Source organism: Ipomoea nil, unplaced genomic scaffold (genome assembly GCF_001879475.1).
Source record: "Ipomoea nil cultivar Tokyo-kokei standard unplaced genomic scaffold, Asagao_1.1 scaffold1720, whole genome shotgun sequence".
Taxonomy (NCBI): domain Eukaryota; kingdom Viridiplantae; phylum Streptophyta; class Magnoliopsida; order Solanales; family Convolvulaceae; genus Ipomoea; species Ipomoea nil.
This window is the reverse complement of record NW_017618148.1, coordinates 1078801-1105866: the sequence shown is the minus strand read 5'-3', so window position 1 is coordinate 1105866 and position 27066 is coordinate 1078801. Positions and strand designations below refer to the sequence as shown.

The window sequence follows — 27066 nt, the reverse complement described above, 5'->3', positions numbered from 1 at the left end:
ATTTTTTATTTTCAGTTTTATGGATGGTTTATAACTTTTATCTAATGCTTTTAGTAATTTCCTAACTGTTTAGTACAATAAATTGGTGTATGTACTGCTATTCGAACCTGTTTTGGAGTTTTTCTATTTTTCCTTTTCAGGTTTTTCAGAAAAAGGATGAAAGGTGTCCAAGTTGCAGCAAAGATGTTAGGGTTTAGGGTTTTAGAAGGCAAACAGGATGGAAATACTTTGGTAAGCAATTTAGAGTTTGAAGTTGTGTTTTTCATATGTTCCTATTGCCAACTCTAAGACTTTATATCTAAATATGTTTGTGCCTGTTTTGCAGCAAACATGCTAGGTGGCCAAGTTTTTAGAAGGCAAACAGGATTGAAATAGTTTGGCAAGCAAAGTCGGTTTTAGGGGTCCACAGGATGTAAATAGTTTGCCAAGCAATTTAGACTTTGAAGTTGTGTTCTTTGTATGTTCCTATTCCCAATTCTAAGACTTTATATCTAAAATATAAAGTGCGTATAAAATAGATTTTGTTTCAATTACCTATTTGCACAATCAGCTTGACTGTGTATGCAATTCTAAAACTTTACATGTAAATGTACTGTTCTTAAAAAAAGGTGTTAGTTGCAATTACCTATTTGCACAATCTTCCTTTACTCCGTTTGCAGCTATCCAAACAACTGCTCTTCAAGCTGGAATCCATCAATGTGTTCTAGCACATTTAAATAGATATCAGATAAAAGCAACTAAAAGAAGAATTTTGTCAAGTCATTTAGGTCATGTAAAAAAGGGTGTTAGTTCCAATTACCTATTTGCACAATCTTCCTTTACTCTGTTTGCATCTATCCAAACAACTGATGTTCAAGCTGGAATCCATCAATGTTTTCTACCACATTTAGAAAGAAATCAGATAAAAGCAACTAAAAGAAGAATTTTGTAAGTCATTTACATTACTGTTTTATGTAGATATAAAACAAACATTCTACTTTAAACGGAAAAATGTTTTTATCCTACACAAATCTGACTTTTATAGTAATATAAAATCCAATAATTTAAAAAAGCCCAGATGTCAAATACAATAGAAATACAAATTGATTAACACTGTCAATACTTGAGGACCATTTGTGACACAAAGACATTTTTCAACGTGTCTATTATTAATAAAATAAATTTGTTTCTGCCAATAAAAAACAATTAAAATAATCTCCTTATACATAGAAGAACATTATACCAGTTTTAAGCAAATAGTAAAAAAAAAAAAAAGGAATTTATATTACTTTTGACAAAAAAAAATGAGAATCTGCTTTTAAAAAAAATCACTTATAGATGAACCAAGTCTAAAATACTGCATCAAAAACAAGATGTCAAAGACAATACAATTATTAATAAAATAAAGGAATTTGGTCGATAGTCGAGCACCATTTCCCGAACAAGGACATTTTACTGAATGTGTCTAATATTTACAAAATAAAGTTAGTGCTTGCAATATAACACAGTGAAAGAATATTATGATATATACAGAATAGTTATACCAGTTTTGACCAAAGAGAAAAAAAAAAAGCTATTACCATTACTTTGCTAACATTACTCAATTCTATACTTATATAGAACCAAACAATGCACCCAAATTAAAGGCCAGTGATGGAACAATATTGCCTTACAAATTAAAGTGAACAAACTTACAAACTATGCAAGTATATCCATACAAACTAATCTAACTACAGCCAAGTAGAGAGGAAGTCTTAACCTATTTCGTTGTATGACCCTATTGCTTTTAGTGGTCTTTGATTGATTGTTTTTTTTATGACAGCTGCTCTTCAATTTCTTCAAAGCTTGATGATTTCATTCTAATAAGAATAACAACAAAAAATATTGTTAGAATTTGTGTTCAGGATATTTAATAAGAGGAAAAGCATACACTCGCATAAAGTGAACAAAGTTACAAACTATGAAGTATATGCATACAAACTAATCTAAAGACAGCCAATAAAGATAAAGTGTTAACCTATTTGCTTATATGACCATAATGCTTTTTAGTGGTCTTTGATTGCTTTTTTCTTTTCTGGGACCCATTCTTCAATGTCTCCATAGCTTGGATTATTCCATTCTTAAAAAAATACCCAAAAAAATTAAAATGGTTAGAATGTGTTCATAATAATCATTAAGTACAATCAAATAATCCATGTATGTGTTCAATGTTCTTAGAACAGTCTTACAAACTGTGCAACTATAACAGTTGCAAAGTCATCTAATGTAACACCAATCAAGATATAGTCTTAACTTATTTTATGATGTGGCCGTGGTGATTATTTTCTGCTTGCTGCTCTTCAATTGCTCTAAAAAGAATAAAAAAAAAAGTTAGACTTTCTGTCAAGAATAAATATACCAACACATACATTGAATAAATTGTCCGGCACATTTAGAAAGAAATTACATAACAGCATTACAATTCAAGATTGGTAAATTAAATAACATTAGTGTGTTAACTAAAAAAAAAGAAAATATACTTTTATTTGAAGAATAATGTCAGCCACTGCCATAAGAGAAAAATGAATAGTTCTAGAACCAGTGAGTAATTGGGTGTGTGTTCCATGTTCTTACAAATCAGCTAAAGAAATTGGATCAGTGGGAAATATTGGCCTGTTAAGTATTACTTAATCATTCTTAGGAAAAGAAACACATTTTCTAAACATTAAATACAATTGATGGGCTGCTATCATTACTATTAAGAGAAAACTCTTCAGTTCCAATCCTATTTTCAAAATCCAGGCAAAAGTAAAATAAAGTACAATGAAGCCATATGATCAGCTTTGCCCCATCTAACTACCAACACAGTTCTCCAGTTTCAGACCAAAGGTAAAGACACAAATCACATCTACATTTTCAAGTAAACACAATAGACAGAGCAATGAGCAAAATCACTAAATCAACAATTTTAGGCATCAAAAGGAAACCAAGTGATGAAAATAAAGGTAACTTCGAAACTTATCTTTTTCAGACTTCGAATTAAGCTTCATTGTAGCATCCTCTTCATCTGCGGTTCTGTTTATGCTCTCTATCTCCTCAAAAAATTCCAGTATGTTCATAAAAAACAACATGATAAAGTCGAAAACAGGTTAGGGTTTGTGTGAATAATAATATAGCTATACCATTTTGAAAATAACTGTTAAACAGTTAAGAGTACTTTCTCTTTGGTGTTTTTAGAGCAACATTACAAAAAATACGATTTAGAACCCTAATGGCTATGAAGAGGACAAATCTGAAATCAAAAAAATTCAGCTATGATTGTTGATATGCATGCATAGATCAAGAAACGTAGATCAAATTTAGAACAAACAACAACGAAAAGTAGGAAACCTAAACAAATTTAGTGTAGATTGACAAATTAATAATCTTAGAATTGGAGAATTACCTTCACTGAAACGCGATTGCCACGATTTACCGTTGTTGAACACTAAGATCTTTCACAGAAAGGAAAGATCGAGATTGTGTACTGCTAATCGGATCGATGCTAAGCGAGACCCGACTCCAATTTCGCCGGGAAAAATGTTCAATAAGAACAGTTGAATCGGAGATTAGGACTTAGGACTGATCTAGATTTAGGCTTGACAGAGAAAGATAGTAAGCTCGTAGGGATAGGTGAAGAACAGATCTCTGATTCAGACATGAGAGCAAGGAGAGCTCAAGAGAAGGAAAAGGGTAGGACCCTTCTTCCTCTTCTCTCGAAATTCCGACAGAATAAACAATAATATTGGATATATTATTGTATATATATATATATATATATATATATATATATATATATATATATATATATATATGCGGAAAATTATATATATACCGAAAATAATATATTTAAAGAGTTTAAAGATATAAAATAATAAATAAATATATAGATATGTATATAGTTGTTTATTTATTTATTTAATTTTTAATTGTTATGTGTAATTAATTAGATATATAATCTTAACAATTGTAATGGTATTTATTGTGGACAATGTTATACTTAAGATTTTGTCAAATAAAATTAGTGTTACTATATAGCCATTACCATTTCAGGTTATATATATTTCACAATTAGATTATCCGTAAGGTGTGTTTAGTGGCACACCACTAATTTGTAAATAATTGTGCGGTAAATCTTTAACAATTTGAAATTAAGTATGTACTGTTAGTTGTATTATGTGTAATTCATTTTTATGATTTTTAGTTATTTGGATTATTATTAAATTTAATGTTGTATTTTAATTCGCAGAAAATGAATTGGGCAACTCATTATCAAGGAATAATTCTGATCAAGGAAAACAACAGTCTCCGACAAGAAATCCTGCCCGCATTCCTCTTGGAGGGGGTTTGTCTCAAAACATCACACCCTTGAGTAACGTGACTAACGGTAAATCCACTAAGTTCAATTGATATAGCATCGTTGTGAATTTATAAAACCTTTTTATAAGTCTACTTATTATGTAAGTCTTATTTAAAACAATTACAATTTACAATCATAAGCTAGCGTAATGAATAGCATTATGTGTGATTAATTTAAAAAATGTTAACTGTTCTACTTACTGTTGTTTTTATCCTCTTTTAATTTTTTTTTTTCATACAGCAAATAGTTTTTTCAAATCATCATTAATGAATAATGCTGGTCAAGGTAAGGAGCAACATACGCCAAATCATCCTGCCAAAAATCCTTTGGGATGTTGTTTCTCTCCAGATATCACACCATTCAGTACCATCAGTAATGGTAAATCCCAATATATGAATTGATATACATTCATTGTTAATTTAAATATCCTTATATTATTAATTGTTCGAAGCTGTTTGTAAAATTAAATAGTATAATTATAATGTAATTCATGTTTAATATCAATTTGTAATTAATTGATTAGGTGTAATTAATTGATTACATTTTACTTAATCATATATAGTTTTACATTGCTATTGTATTTAAGTTAGAATGTGGATCATTGTGTACATAATTCTATTCGTTTACGTATTAAAGTTGTGCAATTGATTTTTTTTTTTTTTTATGATGTGTATTGAATTGTTTCGAGTTATAATTATTGGAATTAATTCTTAAGTTAATGGTATATTTTAAATCACATCAAATCATTTCGGTTACTCATCTTTTATGAATAATGCTGCTCAAGATCAAGACCAACGTACGACAGCTAATCCTTACACAATTCCCCACCGAGGATGTTTCTCTGAATATATCACACCATCGAGTAACATCACTACCGGTAAATGGCCGGTGTTGAATTGCTATACAATCATTGTGAATTTAATTATAATGTAACTCATGGTACATATAAGTATGTGAGGAATTGTAATCTCACTATTTTTTGCCTTATATATGATTTATTTTTTAAAAATAAATTTTTAATTTTTTGTTGAAATAGTTAAATTTGTTTTGATATGTGTAATTAATTAAATAGATTTTAGTTAGTGAGTTACACTCTTTTCTCTTTTATTTCTATTTATTTACAGTGCACATATTATTGTGGACCATGGTCTACCATGTGATTTTTCCACTAAAATATAATAATGTTTTTACAGTTACATTACTATTTCATATTCTAGGTTAGCATAAACTATAATGTTACATGTATTTAATTTATAATAGTAAGAATTCTATCCTTTTTATATATTCATTGTTAATTTAAATATCGTTATACTGTTATTTGTTCGAAGCTTTTTGTAAAATTAAATGGTATAATTATAATGTAATTCATGTTTAATATCAATTTGTAATTAATTGATTAGATGTAATTAATTGATTACATTGTACTTAGTCATATATAGTTTTTGTCGTGCTTGAATTGTATTTAAGTTAGAATGTGGACCATCGTCTACATAATTATATTCAATTACGTATTAAAGTTGTGCAAGTGATTTTTTATTTGGTTATGTGTACTGAATTGTTTCGAGTTATAATTATTGGAATTAGTTCTTAATTTGATGGTATATTTTAAATCACAACAAATCATTTCGGTGGCTCATCTTGTACGAATAATACTGCTCAAGATCAAGACCAACGTACGACAGCTAATCCTTACACAAATCCCCAGCGAGGATGTTTCTCTGAATATATCACACCATTGAGTAACATCACTACCGGTAAATGCACTAATCTGAATTGCTATAGACTCACTGTGAATTTAATTATAATGTAACTCATGGTACATATAAGTATGTGTGGATTTTTGGGTGATATATGATTTATTTTGGAATCTCAATTTCTAATTTTTTGTTAAAATAATTTCATTTGTTTTGATATGTGTAATTAATTCCATAGATTCTACTTAGTGAAATACACTTTTTTCTCTTTTATTTCTATTAATGTTGAACATATTATTGTGGACCATGGTCTACCATGTGATTTTTCCACTAAAATATAATAATACTTATACAGTTAAATTACTATTTCATATTCTAGGTTACCATAAGTTATAATGTTAGGTGTATTTAATTTATATTATTAAGAATTCTTTCCTTTTTATGTTACTACGTGCTACCAAATTATTTTTTTTACAGTACCATAAAATGTAGTGATTTCAATTTTTGGTCACTTTAAATATTGTTATTCTTTAAATTGGTCTAATATTATGTATGTGTACAGTACGGCAATCCAATACACAAATAGGAGATGAATTTGCAATTCGTAAACCATTAGATAAATATGCAATTGTCGAAGACCAGGTAACAACCAGAGACTTGCTACCTGCCTTTGAAGATGAAAGTAACAATGCGGTGAGCGATGTCTCAAATCAGAACATAGCTGGTACTAAAATACTACCCTCTGGTGTTTCAAACAAATATAAGTAAAGTACATATGGTCAGTCTTTCAATATTAAAAATAATTTTTAAATGTTTTTTAATTTCAGATGCAAATTTATCGGGTGACGCTGTACGACAGACCTCGGGAATTGGGACATCCTCTGGTCCACAAAATGGTGTGTATGTTTGTTTGTTTTATATATACATCAAATATAAATCAGTAGTTAAATTTGTATATATTTGGTTTCAGGTCAATACTGCGATTTTGGCGATGCAACAAATCAGTGCGTACATTGTGGGGCTATGTTTTGGTTTGAAGAAAGGAAGAAGAATTTGTCAACAAAAGCATCGCCACTGTTTATGTTGTGTTGCAACAATGGGAAGATCAAATTGCCGGATAATAAGTTGCCACCAAAAGGTATATTTGATCTCTTTTTCGGCAATGACGAATTATCAAAAGAATTTTTACACAACATTAGGACCTACAACAACATGTTCTGTTTCACATCCATGGGTGGAAAAATTGACAAGAACGTGAACAAGGGTGGAGCACCTCCAATTTTTCGATTAAGTGGTCAAAACTACCACCTAATGGGCACTTTACTTCCAGAACAAGGCAAAGAACCTCATTTTGCCCAGTTATACATATACGACACGGCAAATGAAAGGAACAACCGTATAAATGCTGTGAGGTAAAGAAGTTTCCGTAATTACACATTTGAATACTATTTTTTATCTAAATAAATATAAATTCCAAGTATATGTTGTTGTAGGGGTATTGGTGACCAAGATGACATTCATGTAGAAATAGTGAATGTCATTCAGAAAGACCTGGATGAAAATAATGTCTTGGTTAAGTCTTTTCGCATGGCTATGTCTGAGTTGGATATTAATCCATGCGCCGAAGTAAAAATAAAGTTGTTGGGAAAACGAACTAGAGATGCTAGGACATATAATGTGCCTCAAGTGTCTGAAGTAGCAGCTTTAATCGTTGGCGATCTGGATACCAGTATTGAAGAGCGTGATATTATTGTTCAATCGAAGGGTGGCCAACTACAGAGGATTACTGAATTAAATCCTTCATACTTACCACTGCAATACCCTATTCTGTTTCCATATGGCGAAGATGGTTATCGGGAGGACATTGCATTCGCCGACGTAGTCGGCAGGCGCTCTTCTGGTGGTAGACAAAGGATTAGCCCCAGGGAGTTTTTTTGCTACCGCATACAATCTAGACAGTCAGCTCCAAGTACCATATTATTTGCAAAGCGGTTGTTCCAACAATTCGTTGTAGATGGCTACACAATGGTTGAGTCTGGAAGGCTAATTTATATAAGGACACACCAAAAAAGCCTAAGGTGTGAGAGTTACAGTGGATTAACTGATGCTTTGACGAGGGGTGATTTAAGCCCTGCAACCCAAGGTCGTAGAATAATACTACCTTCGAGTTTTACTGGTGGTGCTAGATATATGATACAAAACTACCAAGATGCAATGGCAATATGTAGATGGATTGGATACCCAGATTTATTTATAACCTTTACATGCAATCCGAAGTGGCCTGAGGTGCAACGCTTTTTAAAAGATCAAAGGTTGAAGCCAGAAGACCGGCCGGACATAATTTGCCGCTTATTTAAGATTAAGTTGGATGCTTTGATAGCTGATTGTCGAAAGAATCAACTATTTGGCCCTGTTGCCGGAGGTAATATTTTGTTATTTTATTTTAAATCAATTAATCTAAATAAATTTTATGTAATTGCTTAACCTTATTATGTTTATTTGTATGTTGTTACAGTCATATATACAATTGAGTTTCAAAAGCGAGGTCTTCCGCATGCTCATATATTGCTTTTTCTGGAGAAAAGTAAAGAAGTTAGGCAAGTTCTCACTCTAGACAACATAATTTCAGCAGAGATTCCCGATGAAAAGAAAGAGGCTGAGTATTACCAGGCGGTAGAGGAATTTATGATGCATGGTCCATGTGGAAAAGCCAGGACAAATTCTCCTTGCATGGTAAATGCACGATGCTCTAAACATTTTCCTAAGAGATTTGTTGATAGTTCTACGTTTGATGACGATGGTTACCCGGTATATAGAAGGAGAGACAATGGCAGTGTAGTTACAAAGAACGGGATCGCCTTGGACAACATGTATGTGGTACCGCACAATAGATATTTATTGCTCAAGTACAAGGCTCATATAAATGTCGAGTGGTGCAACCAATCAAGGTCAATAAAGTACCTGTTCAAGTATGTTAACAAGGGTCATGATCGAGTAACAGCCGAATTTTACAAAACAGGCAATGATGACGAGAATGGCAAAGCAGTAGATGAGATAAATATGTACTATGACTGTAGGTACATATCCCCGTGTGAAGCTGTCTGGCGTCTATTTGGTTTTGATATACAACTTCGTGCGCCTTCGGTAGAGAGGTTAAGCTTTCACCTTCCTAATCAACAGAGTGTGATATTTGCAGATGATGATGCAGTTGAGAACATTGTGAATAGACCTACGATAGCACAGAGCATGTTCTTAGAATGGTTCGAAGCTAATAAAACATACCCCAATGCCAGAGAGCTTACTTATGTTGAGATGCCAACAAGATTCGTTTGGAAGAAAGACCTTAGAAAATGGCAGCCACGAAAGAAAGGGTTCTCCATAGGACGTATATTCTATGTCCCTCCAGCTACTGGTGAAATCTTCTATTTGAGGTGTTTTTTGAACAAAGTACGCGGCCCTAAAAGTTACGAAGATATTAGGACTGTAAATGGAGTCCAATATGACTCATTTCGAGATGCGTGTTATGCAAGGGGTTTAGTTGATGATGACAACGAATATGTTGATGCAATAGATGAAGCCAGTAGTTGGGCGTCAGCTGATCAATTGAGGAGATTGTTCGTGACATTACTAATGAGCAGTTGCATGGGGAAACCGGAAATAGTTTGGCATGCCGTTTGGCAACATCTATCAGACGATGCCCAATACAAAATCCGTTCACAATTGCAGAACAGAGGTAATCGTACATTTTTTTTAAGAGTATTAAGTCAAGTTTAAAGTATTTTGGTTATAACAACAAATTTTTATATATTTTTATGCAGATTTTGTGTTGACCGATTCCCACAAAATGAACTTTGCTTTAGTTCAGATTGAGAACCTATTATCTAATCATGGTAAGAGTTTGAAGGACTATCCTGAGATGCCAACGGCCAATTTTGGTGTGTTCCATATTATTGCAAATAGGTTGATTCAAGAAGAATTAGCATACGATCGTGGGGAACAGGAGAAAGAGAACCAAGAATTGGTAAGGCAGTTAACAGACGAACAAAAGGCAATATACAATGAAGTTTTAACTGACGTGGATCGCCAGGAAGGTGGGTTATTCTTCGTTTCGGGTTATGGAGGGACAGGTAAGACTTTCTTGTGGCGAGCACTTTCTTCCGCATTAAGGTCTAAGAGTCAAATAGTTTTAAATGTTGCTTCTAGCGGCATAGCTTCGCTGTTATTACCTGGTGGCCGTACGGCACATTCCCGGTTTGCTATACCGATATCTGTTAATGAAGATTCCACATGCAACATACGGAACGGCAGTGAACTGGCGGAACTTCTTGTGCAAACAAAGATGATAATATGGGACGAAGCCCCAATGATGCATAAATTCTGCTTTGAAGCATTGGATCGAACTTTGCGGGATTTGATGCGGTTAGTAAATCCAAGGAGTTCTGATATGACATTCGGTGGTAAAACAGTTGTTCTGGGTGGCGATTTCAGGCAAATTCTACCAGTCATTCCAAAGGGTACTAGACCGGATATAGTTCGAGCGAGCATTAGCTCATCCTATCTATGGCAATCCTGTAAAGTCCTGAGGCTAACTAAGAATCTACGCTTGAAAACTGTTGAATCTATATCCGAGTGCAAGGAGATCGAGGAATTTGCAAAATGGATAGCTAATATAGGTGAAGGAATTATTGGGTGTCAACTTGAGGGGGAATCAGAGATTACTATTCCAGAAGATTTGTTGTTAAAGTGTGAAGATGACCCTATTGCTACAATCGTTGATAGCACTTTCCCCAATTTCCGAATGGGAATTGCCGATTTGTCAATCTTAATCATAGTGCAATTTTAGCTCCAACATTGGATGTGGTAGATGCCGTTAACCAATACATGAATGACCATAATCCTTCTGAGGGTAAGACATACCTGAGTTGTGATTCTGTGTGTAAGTCAGATGCCAATGTGGACATGTTAGCGGATTTGCACACTCCGGAATTCCTGAATGCCTTGAGATGTTCTGGAGTACCAAATCGTGCTTTGACATTGAAAGTTGGATCACCTGTTATGTTGTTGAGAAATATTGATCACACATTAGGATTATGCAACGGTACAAGGTTGATTGTTACAAGGTTGGGTGACCATGTGTTGGAAGGCCAAATCATGTGCGGTACAAATGCAGGAACTAGAGTATTGATTCCTAGAATGTCTCTTACACCGTCAGATACCAAATTGCCTTTCAAATTTCAACGAAAGCAATTTCCCTTGATGCTATCCTATGCTATGACAATCAACAAAAGTCAAGGACAAACGCTTGCTAAAGTTGGGTTGTTGTTGAAAAAACCGGTCTTTAACCATGGACAACTATACGTAGCTGTTTCAAGAGTTAGTAACCCCAGGGGTTTGAAAATTTTGATTTGCGGTGAAAGTGTACCATATCTTAGTAAGACTAAAAATGTTGTGTACAAAGAAGTTTTCAATAATGTATAATAACAATTAACAATTTCTTTCAATAATACGTTTCTTATTATGTTTCTTATTCTTATTATATTATACCTCATACTATTATGTACTATATAGGTAGAGTCCCTTAATGCCAATCTTCCTAACCGCGCGCGGGCCGGGCTTAGAGCGCGTGAAACTCCGCAACAGATAGAGGAGGATTTATTCAATCACATAGTTTGGGCTCCTAGAATATGAATTGAAGCATATACGGCGGGGAGAGGGAACAACCTTAGGAACTGCTCATTTGAGTATAATAAAATTACTATTTTCATCAATGTCTAATAAAATCACAACTTTTCATTTCACACTGTATTCAGATAATAACTATATTTTATACTGTATATATATCATACTATTAGGCATTCAAACTATATATTGGTTCATCTAATTATATTATACTGTATATATATCATAATATATATATAGCCGCGCATCGCGCGGGTGCACCTACTATATTTATAATATAATATGAAAGTGGGACTCATTTTTGAAAGTGAGAGAAATTTGCATGGACGTAGTTTACATGGATAAGGATAGCCTAAGGAGGTGGAAACATGGTATACAAGGGAAACAGACCTCAATATGAGGGAATGGAAAAGCAGAGTATGAGTAAATGTTCGTAAATCTCTGTTGTAGAAGAGTGAGCGCAAATTATGTTGTGGACACGAATCCAATACGACGTCGTTTTCAGGGAAAATGACGGTATTCCAGTTAAAAAAAATTGATTTTGTCTCAGCGTTAACGGCGTTATTCGTTTGTGGAATTATGAATGTACAGTTATGGAATTATGAGCACAGAGCTCTGACATTATGAACTTACAATTATGAACACATAGTGATCAAATTATGTACATAGAGCTCTAAAATTGTGAACATAGAACTTCAAAAATTATGAATATGGAATTATGAATGTACGGTTATGAAATTATGAATGTACGGTTATGAAATTATGAACACAAAGCTCTGACATTATGAACATATAGTGATAAAATTATGAACATAGAGCTCTAAAATTGTGAACATAAAGCTTCGAAAATTATGAATTTACAGTTATTGAATTATGAATGTACAGTTACGGAATTATGAATGTACAATTATGGAATTATGAATGTACAGATATGGAATTATGAACAATTGTGGAAGTATGAACACAGAGCTCTGACATTATGAACTTACAATTATGAACATATAGTGATAAAATTATGAACATATGCTCCTATAACGAAGCGGTCTGAAATTAAAAAAAAAAAATTGGTAAAAGATAACGGTGCCACTAACAACACCGTTATCGTGTTCACAATGTATGCTGGGCACGGTCCATAACATAACGATTGAAGAGTGAGGAGGTGGGTCAAAGTACTGGGCTAGAAATTTTTGCATTTTATGGGAAAGGAGCTAAGTTGGGCAATCTAGGTCAAGACATTTCCACTTTTGAAGAGGGTTTAATTTCACTGGATTAAAAAAAAAAAAAAAAAAAAAAAAAGGAAAAAATGTGCAAAGGGCAGGACATGTTTCACAGGCCCACACAAGTATAATCAATGAGTTTGTTAGCTTAGAATTGTCGTGGGCTAGGCAATACCGCAACAATTCAAGTTTTAGTAGACCTAGTCGGCTAGTCCACTCTAAAGAGCATGGCATGATATTATTTTCCTAAGTGAAACCTTTTGATACTCGAATTACAACTATATAAATTCAATTAGGCAAGTGCACCTATCGTGTTTGAGTATAGAGGGTTGGGTAACGAGTGTCGTATCCCACAAGGACTACAAGTATTAGTACTACTGTACTACTTGACCTATAGGTTGTGAACCACTTCCTGTTAGGTGTAATATGATAAGAGCATCCTAAGTCTAGAATCCAATTATCTAACAACTGACTTGATGAAACTGCTAAAATATTACCTACACTATAATCTGAGTCATCAGCATATACCATGTTTGCAGCCTCCTGCTACTTCTTCAACTTTGGACAGTCTCTTTTCATGTGCCTAAACCCCTTGCACTTGTAGCACCTAATTTTCTTGTTGTTTCTGGACTTAGACATAGTGTCTCTCTTCCCATAATTATCCTTCACTAGCTTCCTTAGCTTCTACGATCTTAACTCCCCTTAGCATATAAATTGTCACCAACAGAGCCTTTCCCGACATTCTGCATGCTTTGATTATGAGCTAAAAGGGCTACAGAGATCTCATTAAATTTAATCGTGGCTTTCTCGTATGTAAGAGTAGTCAACAAATGTTCAAAGGAAAGAGATAGTGAACATAGCAAGATCATTGCATTGTCTTCATCTTCAAAATTAACATCAAGTCTGGCCAAATATGAGATTATCTAACTGGAGACATTAATATGATGCATCAAATCTGAACCCTTCTACATCTTTAAGCCCATAAAGCCTTTGCTTTAGATACAGTTTGTTGGTCATAGATTTTCCCATGAAGTGAGTCTCCAATTTATCCCAAATTTCTTTTGGAGTTTCCAAGGTTATAACGTGATATACGACTTCATCGCCAAGCCCATAACCAAATGGTTCTTGCTGTGGCTAAAATAGGCTTCTTGCTGGTGAGACACTAAGCTTAAAAGAGAATAATCATAAAATTTAGCCAGCATTCTTCTGTTTTATGTTTGTAGGGGATGCATAATGCAACATTTTATTCTTGTACAAATTCCATCCTCCACCATACCCATTCACCAGAAACGGGAGAGAAAGAGATGGACTCGCCGGAGAAGAAGAAAAGAGGCGTGAAACGTTCAAAATACTCTCATTATTTTAACTATTAAAATTTTCTGACGAAATTTGGTCGGAGTGACTAAAATTGACAAAAATTGCATAGTTAAGGTACAAAATTGACACTTTTGAAAGTCAAGGACTGAAATTAACAAGACCCCTACAGTCCTATGACCAAAATTGAAATTTCCTGGAAAGAGTGATAGAATGTGAGTCCTAATTAACCAAAGTTTTTTTTTTTTTTTTAAAGAAATTTAAAACAATAATAAATTTTAACAAAGTTGTAACTAAATGACTGAAAATACCACTAAAAGCGGTGACCCCTATATTTCAAAGACTAAACTTGTTATTACTATTTGTGTATGCTTCATATGTTACTAAAATATGACATGTATTGAAACGTAAGGTAACGAAACGAAGTGGAATGGAACAATATAATAACACACACACACACACACACACACACACACACACACATATATATATATATATATATATATATATATATATATAGAAGAGCGCTCATATGCGGCGGGGTCTTACCGTGCGGCGGGGCGGTGCAGCGAAATTCCAGAATACACCAACGGTGTTAACAATATGCACCAACAGTGTAATAAAAACACACCACAATGAAATGCAATAAAACATCACAAAATACACAACAAACTCAAAAAAAAATACACCATATAACTCACCACCCCCAATGGTGTATTTCCGAACAGTGTATGGTGTTTTTACTCACACCTAATGGTGTGTGTTTTGTGATGCAGGGCTCTGTTTACTCTGCTTTGTGTGGTGTATTTTCATAACGTTGATGGTGCATATTTGTTGAACTATTGGTGTTGCCGCACCGTAAGAAATCACCGCACCGTAAGACACTGCCGCACCTGAACTCGCCTATATATATATATATATATATATATATATATATATATATATATATATATATGTGGTTCGAACTTGAGTTGGGTCCGTTAAGTGGGCCGGGTAAGTCTCCCACCATTGATATAACCTTATAAATGTCTGTGATAAAGTCCTCACTTATATAAACATGTCTACGATGCTGACATTTTACATGTTACAAGCTCAAAACTGTAAATGTTCACTTCAGAGTGGGGACTAAAATTGCATTTTCCCTAGCATATTTGGTTCGATCATTGAATAAAATTCAAAATCCACAAGCTAATGGGACAGAGAGCTGCTTAAACACTAGTGTAAAAAAAGGGTATCACATACATTATTATGATAACAAAGAGGATTTAATTAGTAGGATACATGCATAGCAAAACCACCATTAAAGCAAGCAAACAGGCAATTAACAGAATTGAAATTTCACTCAAATGCCCAAGCATTCTCCCTACGGACCTCTTCTTCTTCCTCTGGTGTGAAGGCATTTTTGAGTTTGAAAAATTTGCTGATCTCCTCTGGTGTCTTCCCCTTGATCATATCAGCAACAATTAGACAGGTAAGATCAAGCAAGCTCTTGATATTAAGGAAATTAGCAGCCAGGATGAGATCAAACAGCGTTTCCTGGTCAACTTTGACGAAATTAGCATCGAAGGCCTTGAGATCGTCGGAATCAATGGCCCCCTTGGCGGCGGCCTCGACGTGGCGTTTGCAGTAGTCTATAACCATGCCCAAAATCTTGCTAGTTACCTCGGGGACGGGGATGGTGATGGTAGTGTCGTCGTTATCCACGATCATGTACTTGAGCATCTGCGACTCGAGCGCCACCGCCTCCTCTACCTCGAAGATCTCCCCGTCGGAACTCTTCAAAATGATCGTCTTTGAGGAAGACATCGGAATTTCGTAAGATGAAATTTGGGGGAAAACCCAAGGGAATGTAAAGCAAAAAGACGATACAATCTATTATTCTCTTCTCTTGATTTGGTGAATTGAGTTTCTTCAGAGGACTGAGTCAAGACTCAAGACCTTGACACGCCTAATATGACAACTTTTTAGAGCATCCACATTAGTTGGGAAGAATGTGTGGATAATGTAAGAGTGATTAGGAAAGAGAAGGTGGGAGGGGAGAGAAAAAAATATATAAAATAAAACAAAACAGAATAAAAAAAAATTTTTTAAAAAATAAAAAAAGTTAAGTCAGGCGCGCCTGACGCGCCACCTGGCGCGTGCACTACACGCGCCAGCTTATGGCCACGCTGTGCGCGAAACGTGCACAACGTTTCTTTCTTTAACTTTTTCTTTTCCTTTATTTTCTGACATTATTTTGTAATTTGCAGGATGATTATTTCATCTAATAACTCCATCCCACACTAGTGAATAACTCAATCCAAGTGATTTCTTCTGAAATAACTCCACAATCTCCCCTTAGTGCGAATGCTCTTAAGAGGAGAGGACGATGTGTCCAAAGATCATTGGTGGTTAAAAAACAAAAGAGTTTTAGAGCGGTGGAGGGTTATTTTGTGATTTTTGAGGAGTTTTTGTAAATGTGATTAGGAAAGATAATAAAAAAGAGAAAAAAAATTGATTAAAAAAAAGAGTATGTTAGCACGCCTGACGCGCCCAACGATCGCGTGCAGTGTACGCGCCCGCTGAGGCACTTGTGACCTTCACGCATAGCGTGAGAGGCTGGGAGCTTTTTTTCGTGGGGCCCATATTTCTGCAAATAACTCCACTCTTGCATAAGGTTGATTGTTTAACCAAGTCAAACAATTAATAGTGGTCAAATAAACTAATATTGACTGATAAGCTAACTATTTTACGAAACAGGGTCAAAATGAAGAGACTAAACTGGATTTATTTGCAATGTACAATAATAACTTGTCTACTACTACAATGATAATGACAAGTGATATTGTTGTGGAACCTTGTACATATGTCACAGATTTTGTTTTGTATTATGTAAACTATAAAGCATTCATTTTTTTTGTCAGACCATAAGGTGTCCTAAGCATGTTCTAACTGGGCAAAGCGCTAGCCAGATTGTTTTTCCATACAAGAAGGGTTCGAATTCCCGACTTCTCTTAAGGGATGACCACTCACGGCAACCAAACTGGTTAAAACATCAATTTTATTACCAAATAGTTGATACGGCTTCCATTTGGGGGGGGGGGGGGCGGGGGTGGTGTATGGTGGAGGATGAAATTTGTACAAGAATAAAATGATGCATTATGCATCCCCTACAAGCATAAAACAGAAGAATGATAACAGCTGCTAAATTTTATGATTATTCTCTTTTAAACTTAGTGTCTCACCAGCCAGAAGCCTATTTTAGCCATGTCTCTTCTTTTTTCCCTTTGTTTTATATGAGATGAAATAGTTTTGTAAGGAAAAATACTTTGAAGTATCGAATAGTCGAGTTTCATTTATCCTAATATGGCAAAAATTTTGTGAAGATTTATAATTTATCTATTGTGTTTCATTTCTCTTCCTCCTTCAAAATCATACTCAAAATTCACAACTTAATGACCATAAATTCATATCATTAAATCCCAATTACACCAAATTTTACTAGTGAGATGAATTGTTATGTATTTTTAGCACTACATTGTGAAGTTCAAGTGCACTTTGGGGAGAGGAAGAGTAATAGAAGGTGAGTCCTAATTAACCAGAGTTTTTAAAAAAGAAAATTAAAAACAATAATAAATTTTAACAGAGTTGTAATGAAAGGACTGAAAACATCACTAAAAACAGTGATGCCCGCATAAATTTTAACAGGGCGTTTGGTTGAAAGGAAGGAATCAGGAAGGAAAGTAATTGTAATTTGGTGGAAAAGAATAAGGTGAGAATAAAGTAGGAATTCAAATTACATTATTTGGTAATAAGAAATAAAATTATTGGAATTGAAAAGGAAATAAGTGGTATAAAGACTAAAATACCCTTATGTAATAATAATAGTAATAACAACCAAGGGTAGTAATGTCATTTAATGTGTTTTTCCTTTCTCAAATTCATTGAATTGCAATTCAGGGGTACCCCATGAATTGCAATTCAACAAAAGGAGGGGATTGCAACTGTGGAATTGCAATTCCCTCCAACCAAACAATGTAATTGAGGCATCAACTGAATTGCAATTCAACTACAGCTAAATTACAGAACCAAACGCCCTGTACATTTGTTACTAATATTTGTGTATGTCTCATATGTTACTAGAATATGACATGTATTGTAGCGTAACGTAATGAAACAAAGTGGAATGGAGCAATAACACCTATCTATGTGGTTCGAACTTGAGTAGGGTCCGTGGGTGGGGGGTAAGTCTCCCACCATTGATATAACCTTATAAACGTCAAGTCCTCACTTATATAGAAATATCTACAATAATAATTGACACTAGTGACTCAAAGTCAAGTGTGAGGACTTTTAACGTGTTATAATTGAAGACTAAAATTACATTTTTCCATAGCATATTTGGTTAGATCATGGAATAAAATTCAAAATCCACAAGCTAATGGGACAAAGATCAGAGCTGCTTAAACACTAGTGTAAAAAAAGGGTATCACATACATTATTATGATAACAAAGAGGATTTAATTAGTAGGATACATGCATATCAAACCACCATTAAAGCAAGCAAACAGGCAATTAACAGAATTGAAATTTCACTCAAATGCCCAAGCATTCTCCCTACGGATCTCTTCTTCTTCCTCTGGTGCGAAGGCAGTTTGCATATTGAAAATTTGTCTGATCTCCTCTGGTGTCTTCCCCTTGGTTATTTCAGCAATAGTTTGACAGGTAAGATCAAGCAAGCTCTTGATGTCGAGGAAATTAGCAGCCAGGAGGAGATCAAACAACGTTTTATGGTCAAATTTGATGAAATTAGCATCGAAGGCCTTGAGATCGTTGGAATCAATGGTCCCCTTGGCGGCGGCCTCGACGTGGCATTTGCAATAGTCTATAACTATGCCTAAGATCTTGCTAGTTACATTAGGGACGGGGATGGTGATAGTGGTGTCATCGTTGTCCACAATCATGTACTTGAGCGTCTGCGACTCAAGCGCCACCGCCTCCTCCACCTGGAAGGTCTCCCCGTCGGAACTCTTCAAAATGATCGTCTTCGAGGAAGACATCGGAACTTGGTAGGATGAAATTTGGGGAAAAACCAAAGGGAATGTAACAAAGCAAAAACAGCGAAGAAATATATTATTCTCTTCTATTGTGATGTGTGAATTGGGTTTCTATAGAAGACTGAGTCAAGTCCATGAGGACCATGACACCCCTAATCTAACAACTTTCAAGGGATAGTTATGCTATAGAAACGTGTTCACCATGCTTATGGTGAACACATGAGTAGATCCATAATTTCTAAATTGTATATTCATAATTTTTTTTTAAACTTAGATTCATAATTTTGTTTTTCATTTGTTGTTAACGGAATAAATTCATAATTTTTAAGCTTTAGATTCATAATTTCTATACTGTAGATCATAACATTTATACTGTAGATTCATAATTTTTATACTGTAGATTCATAATTTATGTACTGTTGATTTATAATTTCTATACTGTAGATTCATAATTTCTATAATGTAGATTCATAATTTCTATATTGTATATTTATAATTTCTATATTGTAGATTTATAATTTCTATACTGTAGATTCATAATTTCTATACTGTAGATTCATAATTTATGTACTGTAGTTCATAATATCTGTAACAACAAATGAAAAAAAAAAATTCGGAATCTACGTTTTCAAAAAAAAAAAAAAAAATTATGAATCTACAGTACAGAAATTATGGATCTACCCATGTGCATGATGAACACGTTTCAACAGCATAATTTGTCAGACCATGATGTGTCCTGAGCATGCTCTAACTATAGGAGGCACCTTTAAACCCAAGGACGGAGCCAGAAATTCGGTTGAGGGGGCGAAGAAGTAGGGAAGGATTCATAAAATTTTTCCAGTAAAGGCGAAACATTAAAACAAAATAGATAATTTTTTTAAAAAAAATTACCTAAGAAATATAGTTGTAAATATTGTTGGATATGAACAAAAAATAAAACACATCAAAACTTTATAAAAATATTAATAACAAAATATGAAACCTAATTAATTTGATAAAATAATTTGAATAGAAAACACAATATAAATTACACATCTCATTATTAATATAAAAGAATGTTATATATATATATATATATATATATATATATATATATATATATGTGTGTGTGTGTGTGTGTGTGTGTGTGTGTGTGTGTGTGTGTGTGTGTCTGTGTGTGTGTTAAATATTAAAAAGGTGCCTGTGTTGAAGTCATAGGACAATGTACAATAGTTTTTCTACTACTACAATGATAATGACAAGTGATATTCTTGTGGAACCTTGTACATGTGTCACATATTATGTTTTGTACAAGAATAAAATGCTGCATTATGCATCCCCTACAAGCATAAAACAGAAGAATGATAACAGCTGCTAAATTTTATGATTATTCTCTTTTAAGCTTAGTGTCTCACCAGCCAGAAGCCTATTTTAGCCATGTCTTTTTTTTTTTTCCCCTTTGTTTTATATGGGATGAAATAGTTTTATAAGGAATAATACTTTGAAGTATCGAATAATCGAGTTTCATTTATTCTCTCATATGGCAAAAAATTTGTGAAGATTTATAATTTATCTATTGTGTTTCATTTCTCTTCCTCCTTCAAAATCATACTCAAAATTCACAACTTAATGACCATAACATTATTGTTATGCATTTTTAGCACTACATTGTGAAGTTCTAGTGCAATTTGAGGAGAGAAAGAGTAATAGAAGGTGCGTCCTAATTAACCAGAGTTAAAAAAAAAAAAAAAAAAAAAAAAAAAAACAATAATAAATTTTAATAGAGTTGTAATGAAAGGACGGAAAACATCACCAAAAACAGTGACGCATATAATTCAAAGACTAAACTTGTTACTACTATTTATGTATGTCTCATATATTACTAGAATATGATATGTATTGGAGCGTAACGTAATGAAACGAAGTGGAATAGAGCAATAGCACCTATGTATATATGTGGTTCGAACCTGAGTTCGGTTCGTTAAGTGGGTCGGGGGTAAGTCTCCCACCATTGATATAACCTTATAAACGTTAAGTCCTCACTTATTTAGAAATATCTACAATGATAATTGACACTAGTGACTCAAATTAAAGTTAGGGGTGTAAATGAGCCAAGCCGCTCGCGAGCGGCTCGGTCAAAGCTGGTTCGAGCTCGGCCAAAATCGAGCTTGAGCCGAACTCGAGCGGCTCGTTTACTTATCGAGCTCGAGTTGAGCTCACATATTCTATGCCCGTGGCTCGACGAACCTTAATAATAATAATAATAATAATAATAATAATAATAATAATAATAATAATAATAATAATAATAACAATAGTAACAATAGTAACAATAGTAAAATAGTAACAATAGTAACAATAGTAACAATAGTAATAATAGTAATAATAATAATAATAATAATAATAATAATAATAATAATAATAATAATAATAATAATAATAATAATAATAATAATAATAATAATAATAATAATAATAATAATAATAATAATAATTAAAATGTTACTCCCTTCTAATTCTTACCCTACTCTAGTACTCTCTCAGTCCAACACTTCTGCCCTCATTACCCCCCAAGCCCTAACTCTGGAGTCTGGAAGACTGTCGATGACGACGAACAGAGACGAGATACGGAGACACCAGAAGACTGCCGGCCGACGACGACAACCCTTGTCTCCAGTCTCCACCTTTTCCGATGACGAATTGATGAAGCTGTTGCAGTGTTGTCCGATAGTCGACTAGTCGAGACCGGACGAAGCTACGCGAATCCCCGTCGAGCTTGAACTCGAGCTCAAAATCGAGCTCGAACTCTAGCTTAAGATCGAGCTCGAGCTCGAACAATCGAGCTGCTCGCGCCGAGCTCGAGCTGTTCAAAAATTGTCGAGCTCGAGCATCAATTGTCAAGCTCGAGCCAAGCCTTCCTTAACGAGCTTGAGCTCGAGCCAACCCAAGCTCGAACTCGGCTCAACTCGTTTAGACTCCTACTCAAAGTCAAGTGTGAGGACAATGCTGACTTTTAACGTGTTACAATTGAAGACTAAAATTGCATATTTCCCTAACATATTTGGTTAGATCATGGATAAAATTCAAAATCCACAAGCTAATGGGACAGAGAGCTGCTTTAACACTTGTGTAAAAAAAGGGTATCACATACATTATTATAATAACAAAGAGGATTTAATTAGTAGGATACATGCATAGCAAACCACCATTAAAGCAAGCAAACAGGCAATTAACAGAACTGAAATTTCACTCATATGCCCAAGCATTCTCCCTACGGATCTCTTCTTCTTCCTCTGGTGTGAAGGCAGTTTGGATATTGAAAATTTTGCTGATCTCCTCTGGTGTCTTCCCCTTGATCATATCAGCAACAGTTTGACAGGTAAGATCAAGCAAACTATTGATGTTGAGGAAATTAGCAGCTAGAACAAGATCAAACAACGTTTTGTGGTCAACTTTGATGAAATTAGCATCGAAGGCCTTGAGATCGTCGGAATCAATGGTCCCCTTCGCGGCCTCAACGTGGCATTTGCAGTAGTCTATAACCATGCCTAAGATCTTGCTAGTTACATTAGGGACGGGGATGGTGATGGTGGTGTCATCGTTGTCCACAATCATGTACTTGAGCATTTGTGACTTGAGCGCCACCGCCTCCTCCACCTCGAAGATCTCTCCGTCTGAACTCTTCAAAATGATCGTCTTTGAGGAAGACATCGGAACTTCGTAGGGTGAAATTTGGGGAAAAACCAAAGGGAATATAACAAAGCAAAAACAGCGAAGAAATCTATATATATATATATTTTTTTTGAAGGGAACCAAGAAATCTATTATTCTCTTCTTTGTCGATGTGTGAAATCTATTGGGTTTCTAAAGACGACTGAGTCAAGTCCATGAGGACACGCCAAATCTAACAACTTTTGAAGAGGGGAGGACAATGTGCCCAAATTTCATTGGTGGTTAAAAAAAGATTTCTAGTACATGTTGTCTTTATTTTTACTCCTGATGTACTCCATTCGCCCCATTTTATGTGTCTGATTTGATTAATTACTCAAATTATGTTGTGGAAACGTGTTCACCATGCGCATGGTGAACACAGTTGTACATTCATAATTTCTATGTTGTAGATTCATAATTTTATTTTTCATTTGTTGTTAACGACGTTTCTCTCTTCGCAATTGCATTATTTCGTCTTCGCAATACAGATATTATGAATCTATAGTATAGAAATTATGAATCTACAGTATAGATGTTATGAATCTACAGTATAGAAATTATGAATCTACAGCTTAAAAATTATGGATCTATCCCGTGTTCACAAATTATGAATCTACAGTATAGAAATTATGAATCTACAGTATAGATGTGATGAATCTACAATATAGAAATTATGAATCTACAGTTTAGAAATTATGGATCTATCCCGTGTTCACCATGCGCATGGTGAACACGGTTCTATAGCATAACTACTCGGTTAATTAATGAGACTTGACTGAAGTTATTTTTAATTCAATTAAACTGGTTGAAATCAAAAAAATAACAAAAGAAAATATAAAAAGACAAAAATGCCCTTGCTAAAAAAATTATGAAAAAGACTAAAGTGTCCAAAAATAACAACACCCTAAGATGTTAAATGACGAAAACAATAGTCTGAGACTAAATTTGAAATTACACCAAAAACAAAGAACCTTTGATAGAATTAACTCTAAATTTTAAGTTAAAATGATCATCCACTAATCTTGCTGTTAACTAGTCGTAAAATTAGAGGACAATTTGAGAAAATCATTCAGCGTATCCAATTTCTTCTTCCTCTCCAACCAATCACCATTCAATGCATTCTTTCTTCAATCAACATATCTCACTAGTGTTAATTATCGTTGTAGATATTTCTATATAAGTGAGGACTTGACGTTTATAATATTTGACTGAAAGTTAAAAAATAATATTTTTTTGGCTAAAAATTAACAAATTGTAATTTTTTTAATATTTGGTTATTTTAAAAAGTATGAACATAAATCTATTACAAAGTTATTCCTTATAAAATAATAAGTTAATTAGCAGAGAAAATTTTGGAGAAATTAAGGGGGTGTGGATTGCTCATATTCTGCTCCTTCCCCTCTGGAGGTTTATATGAGGAGGGTGTGACTGAATTTTATCTCAACGCAACTGCTCAAGGCGCAATGATTATTTCATGAGTAAATATTCTTTCAAAAGGCTGAACCCCAATCCTATTTCATGAGTAAACATTGATGGTACATCTGGGTGACATTGGACATTACCAAAACGTTGAAACGGAAGACGAAGGTGAAGAAAGCAGGGGCGACTAGGTCTAGTTAGAATTCAAATATAAGAGACTACCAACCTTTTTGTTTCCTATGTCGTCTCATTGGACATGGTGATAGATTTTGCCCTAAGTTGTTTGAGGATTTCGTTTAGATAGGAATAGGGGTGAGCAATTCAGTTTGGTTTATCCGATTCGAACTAGTAGTAAAAAATCGAACGGTTTGGTATCGAACCAAACCGAAATCGAATGATTTGGCAAAAATTGAATCGAATCGAACCGAATACTATATAATTTTTTTAATAATAATAATAATAATAATAATAATAATAATAATAATAATAATAATAATAATAATAATAATAATAAAAGTAAATCCAAGTCCCTTGATGCTTGCTCCGCCGTTCAGTTTTTATTTTCACTCGTATCTCCTTTAATTTTTTTTATTTGATTTCTTTTTTGCTTGTTCTCTTGTTCTCTACATTGCACTTTTGTTGTTTGTCGCGGTTGTTCTTTACCTCACAATTATATCTAACTTGAGTTATATTTACAATATTCAGTATTTTCCTTAGTTTCATGTTTCTATAAATTTAATGAGCTTTACAGTCATTCTAATTTTGATTTCCAGTGCACTAGAATTATTTTCTAGTACTGGAATATATTTCGAGTGCACTAGCAATGACAGATTGTGTCCAAAAATTAACTATATAGTACTTGACACTTGTTCTTCTAATATACACTATACAGATAGATGATTATTCATCTTGTCAATAAGAATATTCCAAGTGAACCAACTGAAGAGTCGGTTGTGCAAAAAAGTTAACTGATGCTTTGTATTGTTTGGTAGAATTGAAGCATGTGCTGATAGTTGGATTGCACATTAAACACGACCTCTCACATGTGCAGTGGGTTCCAAGCAACACGTTGACCGTAATCACTTATCGAGTGGCGTAGTGACTGATACCAAATTGAAGCATGTGCTCTATCTCAACTAAAAACCTAAACTGTTAGTTGGATTACACATTAATGGTTATATGCTCAACGGGTAGTATGTTCGAAAAATTAAAAAAATGTTAAAATTTGGAGATCTTAGACCAAACTAAATTAAATCTGAACTGAAACCGATCCGTTTCAAACCGAACCGAACTCTAATGTTAAACCGAATGGTTTAACTTTATTAAAACCGAAACTCGAAACGCCCACCCTTAGCTAGGAGGCAATAAAACCATACGACTTGTGGATGCAAGCAAGCAACTAGCTAAAGAAACCAATCGTCACAACGGGGAGAAACGTTGAAGTCAGAAAGTCAGGAAAACGACGTGGATATATCATAAGGCTGTCCTCAACCCGGCCATCATCTCCATTTACTAAATGATATGGAAATAAAAAATTAATTTTCTTTTTTCTTACTTGTCTACGTAGATAGCAAATTTGCTAAGGCAGCTTTTACTGTCAAAATAGCAGCAAAAGCTGCCGTCAGCAATATTTTTTATTAATATTTTATTATTATATTTATAATATAATATGAAAGTGTGATCCATTTTTTAAAGTGAGAGAAATTTGTATGAATGTAGAAAAATAGTGGAGAATTTATAAATTTGATGATGTAAAAGTGAGATCTATTTTTTAAAGTGAGAGAAGTTTACATGGATAAGAATAGCCTGAGGAGGTGGAAACATGGTGTACAAGGGAGACAGACCTCAATATGAGGGAATGGAAAAGCAGAGTATGAGTAAATGTTCGTAATTCTCTGTTGTAGAAGAGTGGGGAGGTGGGTCAAAGTAGGCTAGAAATTTTTGCATTTTATGGGAAAGTTGGGCAATCTAGTTCAAGACATTTCCACTTTTGAAGAGGGTTTAATTTCACCGGATTAAAAAAAAAAAAAAAAAAAAAAGGAAAAATGTGAAAAGGGCAGGACATGTTTCACAGGCCACACAAATATAATCAATGAGTTTGTTAGCTTAGACTTGTCGTGGGTTAGGCAATACCACGACAATTCAAATCTTAGTGGACTTAGTCGACTAGTCTACTCTAAAAAGTCTGATATTATTTTTTTAAGTGAACCCTTTTATACTCGAATTGTAACTATATAAATGCAATTAGGCAAGTGCACCTATCGTGTTTGAGTATAGAGGGTTGAGTAACGAGTATCGTATCCCACAGGGACTACAAGTACTAGTACTACTGTACTACTTGACCTATAGGTTGTGAACCACTCCTTGTTAGGTGTAATATGATAGGAGCATCCTGAGTCTAGAATTCAAGCATCTAATAACTGACTTGATGAAACTGCTAAAATATTACCTTCACTATAATCTGAGTCATCAGCATATACCATGTTTGCAGCCTCCTGCTACTTCTTCAACTTTGGACACTCTTTTCATGTGCCCAAACCCCTTGCACTTGTAGCACTTATTAACTCCCCTTAACATATATATATATATATATATATATTGTCACTAACATAACCTTCCCCTTAACTCCCCTTAACATATATATTGTCACTAACAGAACC

At 34.1% G+C, this 27066-nt stretch overlaps 5 protein-coding genes and 1 long non-coding RNA gene across 6 annotated transcripts in view; 1 reads left to right on the top strand and 5 right to left on the bottom strand.

Moving 5' to 3' along the window:
- Positions 1-635: 635 nt before the first annotated feature.
- On the bottom strand, positions 636-1819 carry LOC109191778. The gene is made up of 3 exons (XR_002055976.1): positions 1739-1819; positions 800-877; positions 636-703 (listed from the first exon to the last, which is right to left on the bottom strand). It is a non-coding gene; the product is annotated as an uncharacterized LOC109191778 (long non-coding RNA).
- A 1837-nt stretch (positions 1820-3656) lies between these two features.
- On the top strand, positions 3657-10894 carry LOC109191757. The gene is made up of 9 exons (XM_019342408.1): positions 3657-3690; positions 4247-4384; positions 4598-4735; positions 6614-6775; positions 6879-6947; positions 7022-7463; positions 7545-8473; positions 8567-9784; positions 9870-10894. The coding sequence occupies exons 1-9, from the start codon at positions 3657-3659 to the stop codon at positions 10892-10894; spliced, it is 4155 nt and encodes a 1384-aa protein (XP_019197953.1).
- Positions 10895-15453: 4559 nt separating this feature from the next.
- Positions 15454-16190, bottom strand: LOC109191758 (SKP1-like protein 1A). The gene has a single exon (XM_019342409.1). It carries the CDS (start codon positions 16065-16067, stop codon positions 15600-15602), a length of 468 nt encoding a protein of 155 aa, XP_019197954.1. The 5' UTR covers positions 16068-16190; the 3' UTR covers positions 15454-15599.
- Positions 16191-18570: 2380 nt separating this feature from the next.
- Positions 18571-27066, bottom strand: part of LOC109191787 (putative glycerol-3-phosphate transporter 5) — a 17271-nt gene continuing 8775 nt past the window's right edge. The window contains exons 3-4 of the mRNA XM_019342455.1: positions 20352-20356; positions 18571-18581 (exon numbers count right to left, since the gene is read on the bottom strand). The gene's annotated coding sequence lies outside the window, so the exon portion shown is untranslated. The remainder of the gene's footprint in view (positions 18582-20351; positions 20357-27066) is intronic.
- On the bottom strand, positions 18712-19459 carry LOC109191790 (SKP1-like protein 1A). The gene has a single exon (XM_019342459.1). It carries the CDS (start codon positions 19298-19300, stop codon positions 18833-18835), a length of 468 nt encoding a protein of 155 aa, XP_019198004.1. The 5' UTR covers positions 19301-19459; the 3' UTR covers positions 18712-18832.
- On the bottom strand, positions 22402-23065 carry LOC109191791 (SKP1-like protein 1A). Its single transcript, XM_019342460.1, has one exon. The coding sequence runs from the start codon at positions 22985-22987 to the stop codon at positions 22523-22525; it is 465 nt and encodes a 154-aa protein (XP_019198005.1). The 5' UTR covers positions 22988-23065; the 3' UTR covers positions 22402-22522.

Coding starts and splice junctions, on each gene's coding strand:
- LOC109191790 (XM_019342459.1), bottom strand. CDS start 19,300: ATGTCTTCCTCGAAGACGATCATTTTGAAGAGTTCCGACGGGGAGACC.
- LOC109191757 (XM_019342408.1), top strand. CDS start 3,657: ATGAGAGCAAGGAGAGCTCAAGAGAAGGAAAAGG. Junction 6,948..7,021: donor ATCCTCTGGTCCACAAAATG/GTGTGTATGTTT, acceptor ATTTGGTTTCAG/GTCAATACTGCGATTTTGGC. Junction 9,785..9,869: donor TTCACAATTGCAGAACAGAG/GTAATCGTACAT, acceptor ATTTTTATGCAG/ATTTTGTGTTGACCGATTCC.
- LOC109191758 (XM_019342409.1), bottom strand. CDS start 16,067: ATGTCTTCCTCAAAGACGATCATTTTGAAGAGTTCCGACGGGGAGATC.
- LOC109191791 (XM_019342460.1), bottom strand. CDS start 22,987: ATGTCTTCCTCAAAGACGATCATTTTGAAGAGTTCAGACGGAGAGATC.